At 46.3% G+C, this 16,394-nt stretch overlaps 1 protein-coding gene across 1 annotated transcript; it reads right to left on the bottom strand.

Annotated features, from left to right (window-relative positions):
• Window positions 1-3,044: 3,044 nt before the first annotated feature.
• On the bottom strand, window positions 3,045-5,970 carry LOC133904797 (phytoene synthase 2, chloroplastic-like). The gene is made up of 6 exons (XM_062346349.1): window positions 5,478-5,970; window positions 4,656-4,706; window positions 4,354-4,526; window positions 3,990-4,225; window positions 3,521-3,713; window positions 3,045-3,389 (listed from the first exon to the last, which is right to left on the bottom strand). The coding sequence occupies exons 1-6, from the start codon at window positions 5,851-5,853 to the stop codon at window positions 3,240-3,242; spliced, it is 1,179 nt and encodes a 392-aa protein (XP_062202333.1). The 5' UTR covers window positions 5,854-5,970; the 3' UTR covers window positions 3,045-3,239.
• Window positions 5,971-16,394: the final 10,424 nt, after the last annotated feature.

The raw sequence follows: 16,394 nt of genomic DNA, 5'->3' as shown, positions 1-16,394 counted from the left end.
GTCGATGAGGCCCAGGTCATCACGTTTCTTTTCTGCATTTTTATATTTTTATATTTTGAAAATCAACAAATTACAAAAATAAACGTCCATTTGAAAAAATTATAAAACTAGGCTATTGTCACCCACTGGCCTTCTAACGAGCGATAAGTTTTAAAAAATAAAAATGTCACTTTCCATTGCTCTTAAAATTTGAAACACTATCGAAATAGTCTTTAAAATTTTTGATAGTGTAAAAGATACTATGATTTAACTCTCTAAAAAGTTTAAATAATACTCCATCAGTCTCAAAATAGATGATCTTTTAGAGTTAGGCACAAGTATTAAAGTGAAAGATAAAATAATCATCTTATTTTTTTTTAATATCATTAATTACACGGAAAATGAGATTTATATTAGGAGAAAAGTTACTTAATGAAAGAATAAGAATGAAGAACTTAGGCTAAAGTTACCTCGAAATTATAGAACGTCATATATTTTGAATATTATATAAGAGACTAAAATGTTATCTATTTTGAGACAGATGGAGTATATGATATGTACAACGAGAAAAAAATAAATTTCATTATATAGAAAAAAGACAAATTTTATTGTATAGAGTGTCAGAGTCTGACTCTATACAATGATATTTGTCTTTTTTATTTCTCGTTATACACATAATTGTTTGAGTTAAAAAAAATTTGGAGTACTAGATCATAGTATTCTCTAAACTATAAAAAAAAAGTAGAATTTTTATGACTATTTCAATAGTATTTTTAATTTTGAAAGCAATGGAACGTTGTATGATTCGACCAGGTCTAGGCCTATGCGACATGACAATATTTGTATGATCATCTCTGTAGGGGTATACTTGTACATTTCACATCATGTTGGTACTATAAATACAAATTCATGGGCATTAGACTAAGCCCCGATTCTTTTTACCATCAACATATTTGGTATTCCTCTCTCTACTTCTTCTCCAAGCTTGAGTCACTCATATGAGTAAACTCTCGTCGCATTTATTCGCGCAAGATATTTCTTGCACCAACAATGACCAAAGCTGAGGGCCGTATCTGGAAGTTGACGCTGTTGAAGCTGAAGGCCTTCATCACCTCGTCCTCCATTTGTCTTCAGTTGACAACTCACATAATGGATGGTGGTAAAAATACACCCCTCTGCTCGCATGGTATATTCGAAGATGGACAAGTGAGCGATGGAGTTGGCGTGGAGCTACGGGAGCTCCACGAAGAAGTAGTGAAGCACCCCGTCAAGGAGCGTCATGCCGGAAAGAAAAGACCCGCGTCAAGGAAGGCTTCAAACAACGCAGTCTCATGACCCCGAGGGTCCGGAATCTCCCCCCCCCCCCCCCCCCCCCGAGCCTGGACGACGGATCTAGAAGGGATCTTCCCCTCCTCAACCATTCGATAAAGCGCAGCGTCATCAATAACGGATTCCCCTAGCACGCTGGTTTGCTGGGGATACTTCTTGCTAGCGCGACGGAGATCCACGCCCGATGGCGACCCAGACAGCGGCGGATGAATCGGTGCCACCTGAGTACCGACCGCCCCGTACGCCTCGTCGACCCCACCCATCGATGACATATTGACCCCGCCTCAAGCGCTGGAACTGGCCATGAGGGCCCCAAGGAGGTGGCGAGGAACACTGATCGACGGTGGAGGCTGTAAGCGTTGTAATAGAACAGACGGGCGGACGTGGATACAAACGAAGATAGGAACAAGGTGCTGAGTAAAACTGCCGCTCGAACGAGACCCTCTCCTTATAAAGATAAGGGGGGAGTTATTTACTCCTGCGGAAACCCGTGCACGCCCTGTCCTTTCATCCACGAGGCCGCAATCATAGGGGAGCGAAACCGCTCCCCCCCAACCCTCCTACGATGAGGCACCACGCCCGCCCCCTATCACCTGACAAGGCGCCATCGCCTACTAACCGCAGGTCACATTTAATACCCCTTTCACAGGAGTCATCAGACAGTCAAATTCCAAACCAACTGGTTGGGACCTTCCAAATGATTTGCACAAAGACAAAGACCCGCAAGCCATCGACTGCATAGCCAGGGACCCTGCTCCCAAAAAACTACGGTTCGCTGGTCGGCCTCACGAGGGGCTACTGTTGGGAGTCGTCATTAAGGACCCCCAACGCTCCTGGCCCCGCCAGCCCGCGCTTCTGGAGAAACGAGTCCTCAGACGCTTTGCAGATCACTAGGCTCCAGAACCCTCCGGAGCCCTGGCCTTCTGAAGCCCCAGTCTCCGGAGCCCTTGCCCTCTGGAGTCTAGGTAGGCTTTCCGAAGCCCCGGGGGTGAGTCGTCAGACCTTGGAGAAAGATCAACTAGAGGCGGCTCACCAGCCGTCCTCCACCTGCAAGGAAGTGATCTACATTTAATGCGACGCAAGTGAAGGCCATCCTAACATCCTCGACGCAAGTAGAGGCCGTCCTGACATCTTAACAGTGCGGCGCCGCAATAGGAGATCGACTGTACACCACGTCCCAACCACTTGCATCACTATGTGTGCTGTAGTAGAGATTATCTTCCGATTAAGAGTAAATACATCCCACCTAAACCTATGATGTGTGATTCGACCAGGTCTAGGCTCATACGACATGACGATATTTGTATGTCCATCTCTGTAGGGGCATACTTATACATTTCACACCATACCGGTACTATAAATACAGATCTCTAGCCATTAGGCTAAGCCCCAATTCTTTTTACCATCAACATATTTGGTATTTCTCTCTTTATTTCTTCTCCAAGCTTAAGCTACTCCTATGAGTAAGCTTTCGCCGTATTTATTCGTGCAAGATATTTTCTTACGCCAACAATAACCAAACTTACTCACATCACCATGTTAGCATCATGTCCGATCAGGAATGCAAGATTAAGCATGTTTAACTGATCCAATAACAGCAACATCTGCCAGGAGTTCACTTATGATGACATTTTTCTTTGCATTCAGTGTGTTCAGGTCAGTACTCAGTACGCCTGGATTCTGAATTTATGATATCTGTAAAAGAGGAGGAGGAGCTGCAATGTGTTCACAGATGCTTCTTGAACTGTAATTTCCCCTTCTGTATTCTAACATGAGTCCCTTGCACTAGAAACAGTGACAGGCTTATCATGCCATGCAGGCAGCTGAAGCTGATTATATACAGCAGCCAAGAAATCTTGCAAAAATGAAAGGAAAAAAATGAAGTGGGTTTGGAGAAAAAGAAAACAAAAGGCATCTGATCTAGGGATGGTTCATGATGCAACGGCTGCTCTTGCGTATGCGACCGGCAACGACAGCAATTTCTTCGCCTTGCCTACGTACGCGCGCTTGGTGAAGTTGTTGTAGTCATTCGCCTCAATGGCATCCAGGATCTGCCTGTAGAGCCACAGAGATGCAAGAACCTGCAGGAGAAGAATTGACCAGCTAGTAAGTGATCCGAACCTTATTTTTTCTATAAAAAACCCCACCACTTTCCTGTAAATCTCAATTCACAATAGACTCTAAAAAACAAAGAATTTCTGAGCTCACATACCGGCCATCTGCTCGGAGAGTCTAGATGGGCGACACCCTTCTCAGCCTCATCAAAGAACAACCTAGCACGCTGAATCTGGCCCTTCATGAACCTCCTCCATTTATCAGTCACTTTCCCTCTGAATATGTCCTCTTCTGTCAGACCTGCCTGTGCAAGCTCGTCCATTGGAAGGTATATTCTCCCTCTCCTCGCACTGATATTCCATCCACAACAACAAACATGCTACATTACAATCGAGCAAAAGAGAAAAACAATTCTGGACAGGGACAAGTTAATATGTCCCTTGCTGACAAGTAGACAGAGTAAAATACAGTAACCCATATGCACTTTAAATTTTATGTTTTTCACTAGATTATAATGCACAAGTGTTTATGTAAAATTTGTTGGGTGCTGTATCCAACAAGATGTAGTCCATGTGCAAATCCAAAATTTAAGAATATGCTTAGTGCTAAATAAAGTTGGTACTTACTCTTCGCCTACATCTCGGAGTATATTTGTCAGCTGGTTGGCAATTCCGAGAGCTAGAGCAGCATTGTACACGCTCTCAGTTGAGGCCTTTGAGTCCGGGGCAATTCCCATCACAGGTACTGTCATAAGACCAACAGTACCGGCGACATAGTAGCAGTAGAGGTAGAGCTCATCGAAGCTCCTGTACCTCGATTTCCACAAGTCAAGCCTCATTCCTTCAATCATATCTTTGAATGGCTAAAAAAGAAATAGAAGGTGATGATGTTGCGGAAACAACAGAAATTGTAGTACATAGTTAATTTTACTATTAGTAACTTATAACTGCTCTAGAGACATGCTGTGAAATTTCAGTCGGCTGTTTTTACCTGGATATCTACCGGAAACTTGGACACTGTGTCTGAGAGGGCTGCATCGAACATATCATACGGGTGGCCTTCAAAGAGATCTTCTAATCTCTTCTCCCATCGATCAAGCGCAGTCGGCGTAATGTAAGATGCGTTAGGACCATCCACTAGCTCATCGGTTCTTCTGCACCACACTGCAAAAGGTAAAAATAAAATTAGAAAAAACATTGCGTAAGAATCAACGATGTCATGATTCATGAACAATAACTTCAAACTAGCTTTCACAATTGACAGTAATAAGTAAATCTGCAACTTGTTCGTACCATAGATTGCCCAAACGGCCTTGCGCCTTTCAGGAGTCATAAGCTGTGTACCTGAAAGGTAAATCATCGCAAAGATAAACCATGAGAAACTACATAACAAAGATGACAAAAGTCCACTGTGTGCGGTCAATCTCAGTATGGATCATCAACCCACTGCTACTCATAGGCCCATACGCTCACAGCAATAGAAAACTCCTTACTTATAAGGTCAGAGATCCAAGTGGAAACAACAGAAGCAAAAGATTGTTGAGATGGGAAAGTGAGATGGCATAATTCTCTTTCTTTTTGATAATTCTATAGAAGAATTTTTTTTGTATATTGTAATATGGGAAAGTGAGATGGCATAATTCTAATAAATTGAGATGGGAGAAGAAATTAATGGAGGAGGTTAGGTTGTTGAGATGGGAAAGTGAGATGTCATAATTCTCTTTCCAATAAAACATCCCCAACCGTTTTGATAATTCTCTTCCCTTGAGATGGCACCCAGGACCCACGTGCAGTATCTTACCTAGTGAGATCGGCAAATCTTTTTTTTATATTGTAATATTCACTGTAACATGTACAGCTGTTGAGATTTGAGGGAGGCTCGTCAGAGTTGAGGAACTGGTTAGGGACAGCGGGAACATTTCCTGTATTTTATAGGAAACTAGGATATTCATTGTTCAGAGTTTCCATTCAGAGAATTTACCTTACCCCTGGTCACTCTTTACAATCCTTATTAAAAGGTAAATGTAAGAAAATCGGTCTTTTAATTCTACTTATTAAAAGGTAAATGAGTAGCGAAGAAGAAGAAGATAGTGCCCTGCCCACTGGGTGACTCACCTAGGTAGAAGGTTTTGGCGTACTCGGCGCAGACCTCGCCGCAGCGGTCGTAGGCGTCCCCGAGGAGGCCCCACCCGAGCAGGCCGGCGTCCCCAGAGGCGGCCTCGTCCTCCTCCTCCGCCCACCGCGGGCGCCTCCCCGCGGCGTCCTCCACCAGCGCCGCCTGCCGCATCACCACCTCGTAGACGGCCTCCTCCGACGCCGTCCTCACCGCCGCGAGGCTCGCGTGGGGCCTCGTGAGGGAGGCGCCGCCCCGCCTGGAGGGAGGGGGAAGGGGAAGGGGAAGGCTCCCCCGGCGCGGGTGGTGCCGCCTCCTCTGCGGGTGGAGGCTGCAGCAGCCGCGGTGTGCCGCCCAGACCGCGGAGGACCCCGGCATCCGGCGCGGGAGATGGGCGGTGGTGGCGGGCTGCTTGGTAGTAGATTGATTGGCGGGTGGTGAGGGAGAGGGCCGCCACTGACTTGAGGTGCGTGTCTGATCCTTCTTCTTGCGCCTGGGTTGCCTTTTAAATAGGTCCGAGTAGCCGTTTGGTCCTTGGAGGCTGACGTGGACCCAACCCAAGCCTCTCCCCTCCCCCTCCGCTCTTCTCCAGGTGTTTTTTTTAAATAACTTACGGGAGAACTGACTATTATATTATATTAATAAAAATAAAAACACGATAGGTAACAACACCCAGTTAATTAGGTAAAACTAAGTAAAAAAATAATACATAACAGGCAACTACTTAACTAAATTAGACCTAAGACACCACAACTTATGTCTATCCATCTAGCTAAACTAGACCAAAGATAGCTAATTCCGCTACATAATAGCCCAGTGCCACCCAAGCCAGCCACCACCCGAAAACTCAAGTAACCGTACTCCCATGCACTACCGTTGTCTATCCAAAAAAACAAAAAAAGAAGGGGTTTTTTCACTCGGAAAACCTTGCAAAAAAGGCAGGAAGCATCACAACACCATCTCCCATAAGGGAATGACGTCAGAGGGGTGTCATTAGTGCCGTCATCGACAAGAGGCCAAAGCATTTTACTAGGTGTCTCCACCTCCTAATTGTGTAGAGGGAGCCAAACACGGTCGTGCTGCAAGCACATTGCAATCATCGGAGACATGCCACCAAGGACACAAAGGCAGCCGGTACCACCCATAGAACCATCACCAAGTCACCAAGCCCCCAGTGGATCAGTTCACGGGGGAAGAGATCAAACCAAAAAGGGGAGTAGCAAGCGTCCTAAGGAGACAATAACAGCGGTGGGCACCACACAAAAGCCCGAACAGCAGGTCACCCCACCGGAACTGCGACACCACCACTAAAGTTGTATGCGTAGACCTGGCTACCACTATGAAGCAGGGTGCCACCCATGCGCGACTTCATGCGAAAAGTAGCGGACAAGAAGGTGTGTATCTCAACAATGCCATGAAGAGCCCGACCACCTCAAAGAAGAAGGCCGCTCCCGTGCGGATCCCACTGGCGGCGCGGCAGATCCGACCTCCCATGCTCAGACACTGTCTAGCGGCGCACGGATCTGACTCATCAGCGTGTGGATCCCACCGGCGTCAAGAAGGAATGCACGAGAATGATGCCGCCACACCCCTCCTCCATGGCCTCACTCCCCACAGATAGTGCACAGTTTTTTTTCACCACAGTAGCTGCTTTTCAATCTTGAAAAAAAAACCTTCTTGAAATTAACTATATAACCATCCATGCACATGGATGTGCTAATGCCGAGATCCGATCCTTTTGAAACACATGTAAAATACATGCTCCGATGCAAATAAAGAATTAAAAGTGGGCAGCGGTTAATATACCTGTGACCATCCCCAGATTAGTTACTGTATTTACTCCTTCCTATTACAAATACTTGATGTTTTGAATAAGATTTGATTAAATTTTTAAAATTTTGATCAAACACGAAAATTATGTGTAGATTTGTTTTGAAGAATGTTTTTCATAACCTCATAAATTTATTAAATATTATAAATATATTTTAGTAGAAAATATTTATTAAACTTACATATTAAAGATCGTGTGTAGATTTGTGTTAAGTAATACTGTACTACGGCTCAGGGAGCTGCACCCCTGCATGTGCTGTGTCTGTGTGGAGCAGACAGCGCGCCGTCTCGCAGACAGCGGCTGATCGCCAGTAGCACTAATTAAGGCTTTAATTGTGACTCTTAATCACTGACTAGGCAGTGATGATCGATGTAGAGATGATAGGATGTGACTGGACGACCGCCGAGTTCAGTTCATCGCCGCATTTGCATTCCATATCGCATGTGCTGCGCCGACGACGGCACGTTCATCATCAGAAACGCATGTTCGCTCGCTACTTCGCGTGTCCTCTTCATCCGGCTGGCTGGTCCCATCGCTCGATCAACTCCGCCGTTGCCTCTCGTCCACAAGGAAGGCGACGGGCCACCGGTTCCGCCACGTCGCCGTCGCCGCCGTGGCCGCCTCGTTCCCCGCGCAGGGCTTCTCGTGGCCAATATCGCCAGCAGTGCCTGTGTGGCTTCGGTTTATAAACTTATGTGCTCACTTTTTCCGAGAACTGTCGACGGCGGTGCTTTCGTCGTTGTGCTTTAATTTGTTGACGGACGGACAATGATTTTTCTGATGTGGTATACGTCCTCGTTAAGTTTCAAAATCATTTCTTCGAAAAGTCAGTGGCCCCAATTTCGTCTGTTTCAAACGACGATGGTTGCGCATTGTGAACGACGATGCTTAATTTGAGCCTAAAAAAATAGGAGTGATCAATTATTCCAAGAAAGACCTTAGATAACAAGGAGAAAATTAATTCAATAAATACTCTGCTAGGGAATAGACACGGCAGGTACGAATTTACATGAAAAAATCCTTCAATATAATGCAGAGGTAAAAAATCATGAAAAATAAATCTTTATTATGAGAGTTCTCAATTTACTATTTCTTCCGGCAAGTTAGACATAACTTTGATGAGATATGGATCGTGTCAATTGCTTGGGCCTGCTTCCAGATTTTCATTGCACAGTTGGACTCTGTCTCAGTTAGTGGGAGCATGCACTACTTACGATAAGATCGAGCTCAGATAAAATTAGGCATGCAGATGCGGCATAAGATTACATTGGCATCAACCGGAGAGCTACAAGCTCTTAAGCATGGCGACGGAGGACAAACCTAGATGAGATGGTTGCATCGATCGAGACCTTCTAAAACTCCTCAACTGGACAACTGATGCGTAGGCCTGGCAACGGTGTGGGTCAAAGTTGGATGCAGCGAGAACACACCTGACACGAAACCCGATATATAAGACCCGATCTGACCCTGAAACTTCTAACGGATGAGAATTCACCCCCAGCCCCAACCAGGTGGGGACCTGAAACCCGAAGGGGACCCCACGGGTGGAGCGCGGGCATAGGCACGGGCGGTAGCGTGGCGCGAGGCGAGTGCAAGAAGTGGCACGGGAGCTACGGCAGTGGGGATTCGATGACTCGGCACACGACACACGACACAAATGGGCGATAACACATGGCACACAAGAGCAGCGGTGGCACAACACACGACACAAGGTAGATGCGGCAGCGCCGCCAGGGTGCGGGTGCGGCGGATGGGAGTGAGGTGGGGGAACCCTAGTCTTCCCCTCCTGTCGTTATACAGTGGCTGGTTGAATGGGCTGTCCTGGGCTAGCGTAAATCCGTTATCGGACACCTGCTGGCGAAAAACTACCCCTACGCTCGATTCGAGTACTTATCGGGTCCCTGGCCAGTGACTCCTGTAGGGCAAAATTTGCATCCGTCCTCGTCGGATCTAAAATCCATGAGGACTCGACCTGTTGCCAGCCTTACTGGTGCGACGAGCCGCTGCACTAGTGACATGAGTGCGATCGAGCTGCATATATGTCTTCTAGAGCACTTCCAAGCTAGAGCTAGCCACCGCAAGCCAACAACCAGCACGCATACAAAGATTAATATCAGTTCTAAGAATATACCATATTTCTATTATATATATATTCGGTTCTTATCACACACAAATTATAATATATTAATTATTTATTTCTCGTCACACACAAAGATTAATATCAGCAGTAGTCAGTAATCAATCAGTGCATCACTTATCCGGTTGCCACTAGTGGCATCGATAGGGCAGCGCCACCCTTGGGAGAGTACGGACGTCGTCCTCAAGGATCTAGGCCGCCATGATCCGCCACTGCTGCTCGCCGGAAAAGACAAAGAGCTCCAGATGATTGATCACCAAACCGCTGATGATTTTTTATTTTTTTCGCTTAGTTATCAACATCATGGCCGTCAATGGCGGCATCCAGGCCCGCGAGATGCCTCTTGTGATTCGGCCCGAAGGCTCCATGGCGCAGCTTTTGTACTGGACATGCAACCATCTCCTTGTCCCGAAAAGTGAGTGTCTTGGGCTACCTGCTAAGCATGTGAGAGTGACACCGAGTTATATATGATGAATTTTTTTGCCAAATGGCAATTATATAGAAGAAAGAGATCGAGTGTTTACAATATTTACAGGGATGAACCCAAAACCAAATAAAAAGCCCTCGGCATGAAAAACCACGACTCGAACGAAGTACTCGGGAAAGCAAACGCTTGCCTCCTGAGTCCTGAGATTGACTTCCTCTATTGCAAGGTGTGCAATTTGGCTCGGACGCCTCGAAGCGTTCTGAAAAATTACAAGGTTCCCCTCTTTCCAAACATTCCACGGGATGTAAATAAACACGACATTGAGATCCTGAGGACGTGCTTTTTGGGCATGGCCTTGGAAACGTTGAGGCACCAGTCTTTCAACGAGCTAGGGAGCTCGTCGATGTACTGAGTGGGGGCGGAGGAAAGTGGAAGACGGAGAACACTTGAGACCGTACCTACTCTCTCTCTCTCTCTATATATATATTTGTGTGTGTGATGGAATGGTAGCACTAGACTAGTGAGCAGCAAGATTCTACAACAGAAGAATAAGTGTATATATACTCTATATGAGTTCCTAACCTCGTCAGTGGTTAAAATGCAGGCTCATGGTTCTTGATCACATGCAGTTTTCAAGATCGAGTAGATCCAGCAACAATCAATCAGACACGTACACTTGCATACATCGGGCTAGGGTTTTACCGGGAATTCGATTCGTCACCGACTCCAACAGCTGAACACGTGTAGGAAATTTGGAGCTCCAGAGGAAATAGGAGGAGTAAATTAACTGCACTTTACCAATTAAAGTACTTACACCTGTATCAGTCTGTATTATATATGGGGAAATTATATCTTGAATTCGAATTCAGATAACGATAGCGAAAAAAATTAATGGATACAAACACGCAAAGTGTTTATCGCGAGTACGGAGCAAATCGAATTCTGAAAAGAATATCCGATCCAACCAAGTGCTGCATGAAATTAGAGAGAATATATGGCAGCTACTTTACTCTGCATACGAAATATATACGCACAAATTGGAATAAGAAGTACAACATGATATATATCTATGTTTTTTTTTAGATTTTGAATGTGGAAATGCAAAATATAACTTTGGTTTGATCCACATTCTATACTCCGTTTGCAGAATCACAGGTGGGCCTCGAAGCCCACATTCCGTCGACCAGCGAGAGCAAAATCATGGGCCTCGAGGACAGCACCATTCCACATTCCTCAGGGATTCCCATGTGGTATCCATTTCAATTTGATGCCGAAATGTTCTCTCTTGTTGCTCTGCATTCCAATGTTTTTCCCCACTGTCTGAGGGGATTGTGCTGTATATGTTCAGAACATCGTATGGCAAATTAAAGCCCTGCCTCAGGGAATTCTGCTATTTTTTGATGATTGAAGAGGCTCCAAATAGAGTGGCAATATTTCTATATTTTCGATATTTGTTAAGCAATGTAAGTGTGTGGCCCATCATGATCTCTGCTAGGCATTGTGTATGTAATTGTCAGGTCAGTTAACCCAGCTGGGGTCGGTTGGTTATCAAACTGTCGACGTTGCGAATTTGGACACCACCCTTTCGTGTTGACTGCTTTATGTTGATATCTGTACATCTTGCTTTGTTTGCGTTTGAATGCATCTTCTTGGGGATGCTAGAGAGTTTTATAATTTTATTCCCAAAATCCCAGTCAGTAGAGTGGTTTTCTGCTATCGTGATCTAATGCTTACTTTTCATGTTTGTTGTTGTTGTTGTATCTAGAATATGTAGATGACAATACCCTGATGCCTCAGAATTCTACAGCGCTGGTCCATCGGGTTGTTGGACACTCGACAGTCCTGATTACATCTATCAAAGTCTCTATTTTTATTTTTGTTTCTACTCTGTTTGCATGGAGAAATTTGAGAGATTTTTTTTGAGCCAGGAAATTCCGAGTAAGGGTAATGCAGGGTTTAGATCATTGCACAGAGTTGACTTTTGAAACATGGTGACTCCTGTAGATCATTATCTTCATGCAAACATATTCACCTTTAAGTACATATATTTGTTGTTCAATCAAGATAATTTAGTTCTGTAGTGATAAATCAGCATGCATAATTAAAACAAAAAATTCGATGTTTCTTGCTCTTATTATTATACAAGAAACGGTTAAAATGGCAAGGGAGTTTTCTGACCTTTGGGCTATTTTCTTAATCTTGCCCCAAACAGATGATAGTCTTGCCACTCTATAGAATCTTTCTACTCCTCTATCAAATTAAATTTCTATCAAGGGGAACCTCTTAGTGGCGTTAATAGATGAACCATTATCTATATTTTTATGTAATTGAGCTATTATTTATATTTAGGCACATAGTCTTGGAGGATGATGGGATGGTGGGGTGGCACACAACAAACCAATTACTGTATCAACATTAAAATCAAATGCATTTACAGAAACTGATGATGAAGTGATAGCAGCAATCAAACCGCGAGCATGTTGTCATCAGGTGGTGGTGGCTTTTCAAGTGGTACAGAGAAGCTTACAAGCTCCACTAGTAGCAATTTAGATGCCAATCCTCACGGTTTTACTGCTTCCGCCGCGTTGAAAGGTGACATGAAGCGACATATGGATAATATGCCATTGGTTACCCATGTTGTGTCTTAGGCTAATGCAATCGTTATGCTTCAGTGTCCATATGTCAAGTGCTTCTGCTTGGAACTCCCTGACTCACAACAGTTATGGGATATCGTGCCAAGGGTCAGCGAGGCCGCTTGGTCCTTGTTCGTGTTATCAGTGTCTAGAGATAACTTTCCGCTCCATCATAAATTTGTTTCTACTCAGTATCAGTTCCAGTTGTATCTCTCTGCTTCTATGCCGCAACATAACGCTTATGTTTATGTTGGAATGTTAGGGGACTAAACTCCCCAGCCAAAAGATCGAGCATCAGAAATTTGTTGATGTCGACTAAAGCTACAATCATTTGTTTTCAAGAAACAAAGATCCAACAGTGGTCTGATGCGCTGGCCTTCGAGACTCTTGGGCCAAATTTTACCAGAAACTTCACTGCTCTAAAAGCAAATGGCGCAAGTGGTGGTGTATTGCGAGCATGGGATGAAACGTTTTTCACTATGTCAGACTCTCGGGCCACCGAACATACCCTGTCAGCCACTATCATGATGTTAGCAGATAATAGAACTTGGTCTTTAAGCACGGTGTACAGACTGCAGAGTGACGAGGACAAGATACCTTTTCTAGACGAGCTAGTTTCTCTCCGGCCTCTCATGAAGCCTGAGTGGTTACTTAATGGTGATTTTAATCTCATTTACCAGGCACAAAACAAGAGCAATAACTACCTAAACCTGCGCATGATGAGAAAAAGTAGGAAAGAAATCGACAACATGGGTCTCAAACAACTGAAACTCAATGGGCGCAGATTCACCTGGAGCAATGTTTGAGAAAACCCTACCATGACAAGAATTGACCATTTATCTCAGTCATCGGATTTGGATTTGCTTTTCCCGAGAGCATATCTCTCAGCTCTCTCGTCTATCAACTCAGACCATAGTCCGCTATACCCCAGCTGTCAGAGGGTGAACTCCTGTCGCAGGGATCCCGAGAGACCCCTTTTTAGAGATTCGGCCGGGGGGATGATCCTGGATAAGCTTGTTTGGGAAATAAGCGGGAACGGAAACAAATACGATAGCTGGTGGGAGATGATCGCCCTAATGCGAGAAAAATGGGTGCACCGGGGTTTAGACAGGTTCGGGCCGCACGGAGGCGTAACACCCTACTCCTGTGTGAGCGCTATATTTATCCTTGAAGGGAATTCTTCAAGGATGTAACTGGTTACAAAAGAGAGAGCCACTTACAGAGAGCTTGAGGCTCTCGTGTTCTAGTTTGGCTTGAGCTGGTTCGAGCGTCTGCGTCCTCTTCTTCACACACTTCCGGTCCCCTTTTACGTGTTCTCCATCCTTTCCTTTTATAGGCGCGCCGACCTCAACATATCCTGAATGGGAAAGAGGGGATGCGAATGCCAAGGTGCCACGGAAAAATGCGTAATCATTTCGTCTTGGCGAAGTGACAGGGGCGGTGGAGAAATGCGGCGCGCATCCGATCACCCGCCACTGTGGAAGCCCTCGGGCGCCATAAAGGGGGCCCACCAGGCAGCCTCAGAGGTGCCCGGTGCGCCCACCCTGTCTTGTTCTTCTGCCAGGGCAGGGTGGCAGACGGAGCACTTCGATTCTGGCAACGTTATCCCGAGGCACCCGGATGAAACGGGATGGGACCCGTGCATTTAATGGACCCACGCCCCCCTGCCAGTGCATGGCAGGGTCTGACACTGGGGCGTGGGCAGCTGAGAATGTCAGGATGTCAGGCCGCGCGTGCTTATTAAATGTGGCATTGGGCCTTTGACTGGCTCACACCCCGACGATGGGACCCTTCGGGTCGTCGAATGATCTTGCGCGAACCTTCGGGGAACCGGGTCCTCGGGGGCCGCCACGCGCAGCCCCGAGCACTCTCTCCCGAGGACTTCGGTGAGACCTTCGGGGAACCGAGTCCTCGGGGGCTGCCACGTGCAGCCCCGAGCACTCTTTCCCGAGCACTTCGGTGGGACCTTCGGGGAACCGAGTCCTCGGGGGCTGCCACGTGCAGCCCCGAGCACTCTCTCCCGAGCACTTCGGTGGGACCTTTCGGGGAACCGAGTCCTCGGGGGCTGCCACGTGCAGCCCCGAGCACTCTCTCCCGAGCACTTGGGTGAGACCTTCGGGGAACCGAGTCCTCGGGGGCTGCCACGTGCAGCCCCGAGCACTCTCTCCCGAGCACTTGGGTGAGGCCTTCGGGGAACCGAGTCCTCGGGGGCTGCCACGTGCAGCCCCGAGCACTCTCTCCCGAGCACTTGGGTGAGACCTTCGGGGAACCGAGTCCTCGGGGGCTGCCATGTGCAGCCCCGAGCACTCTCTCCCGAGCACTTGGGTGAGACCTTTGGGGAACCGAGTCCTCGGGGGCTGCCACGTGCAGCCCCGAGCACTCTCTCCCGAGCACTTCCTTCCCGATATTTGGGCTCTGCGGATTATCGGGGAACTGGGGTGCTCGGGGACCAGAGGCGGCGGCCCCGAGCACCTTCTCCCGGGACTTAGCTTCTTCTTATCTTGCAGGGTGGTGACATGTGGCGGATGGACGGCCTGGTCTCGGGACTTAGGGACCCCTGGTTCCGAATACACCGACACCAGCGGTGAGACCCTCCTCACCGGTACACATGCTTCATATTATAATTGTTTTGGGATGGGCTGCCGGGTTTCAAAGAGACGGTTTTAGCGGCGTGGCAGCACCGGTTCCAAATGAATGCACGTCAAGCTAAACCGAACCGCAAAAGCAACCAGGCTTTGGAAAAAACTGAACATTGGAGACTTACAGCCGCGTCTAAATATCGCATGAGAAGTTATTCATAGATTAGAAATCGTGCAGGAATCACGATCGCTTTTGAAGGAGGAAAGAAAACACAGAAAATGGCTCAAAGGAAAAATAGTTGGACTTGCCGCAATGGAGAAAGCACGCGCTAGACAACATTCGCGAATGACAATGATTAAAAAGTCAGATGCAAACACGAGGTTTTTTCACATCAAAGCAAACGGCAAAAGAAGAAAGAAGTTCATTGCAATCATAACCTCTGAGGGGGGGGGGGGGGTTGCAATGACCCATGAGAAAAAAGAGGCCGTGCTGTACAAACATTTTTCGCAACTATTGGGCGCAAGTAAAAGAAGAGAATTAGTCATAGACGGGATGGTCTCAACTACCAACCGCAAGACTTGTCAGATTTAGAATCCCCATTAGATGAAGAGGAATTACACTCCACCATCAAAGGCATGCATTTGGAAAAGGCCCCAGGCCTGGATTGGTTCATCGGAATGTTTTTCAAAAATTGCTGGGAAATCATCAAATGATACCTCTTTGAAGTGCTTAATGTTTTTCACAGCTTGGGTTCAGACAAGCTAAGCCTCATCAACGAAGCAAATATAGTGCTACTGCCCAAGAAGGATGGAGCTCTTTCAGTGGCTAATTATAGACCAATTAATCTGATCAACAGTCTATAAAAATTCATCACAAAGGTGTTAGCCAACAGATTAGCAACTCGCCTCAATGCGTGGCTGCCGATGAGCCAAAGTGCCTTCATAAAGAGGCGTTGAATACATGATAACTTCATGTATGTGCAAAATGTAGTAAAGGCACTGCACAGATCGAAACAAGCAGCTCTTTTCATCAAGCTAGACTTTTCCAAAGCTTTTGATTCAGTAAATTGGCCATATTTGATCGAAGTGCTAAAGGTGATGGGGTTCGAACACAGATGGAGAGATTGGATTTCAGCTTTGCTTGCGACCTCCTCTTCCAGGATCATCTTAAATGGGATCCCAGGACCTCAGTTCCGACATGCCAGAGGGCTATGGCATGGATATCCACTCTCACCCATGCTTTTCATCCTAGCAATCGATCCCCTTCAAAGAATCATCGCAGAAGCAGCCCGTACAAACATCCTCAAGCAAA

This window comes from Phragmites australis, chromosome 22 (genome assembly GCF_958298935.1).
Source record: "Phragmites australis chromosome 22, lpPhrAust1.1, whole genome shotgun sequence".
NCBI lineage: Eukaryota > Viridiplantae > Streptophyta > Magnoliopsida > Poales > Poaceae > Phragmites > Phragmites australis.
This window is presented reverse-complemented; position numbering and strand designations above follow the sequence as displayed.

What these genes read in the sequence shown, in the direction of transcription:
- LOC133904797 (XM_062346349.1), bottom strand. Translation starts at nt 5,853, where the DNA reads ATGCCGGGGTCCTCCGCGGTCTGGGCGGCACACCGCGGCTGCTGCAGC. An exon ending in GGCCGTTTGGGCAATCTATG is followed by an intron (nt 4,527 to 4,655) that starts GTACGAACAAGT and finishes TACCTTTTGCAG; the next exon opens with TGTGGTGCAGAAGAACCGAT. An exon ending in AGTTTCCGGTAGATATCCAG is followed by an intron (nt 4,226 to 4,353) that starts GTAAAAACAGCC and finishes TTTCTTTTTTAG; the next exon opens with CCATTCAAAGATATGATTGA.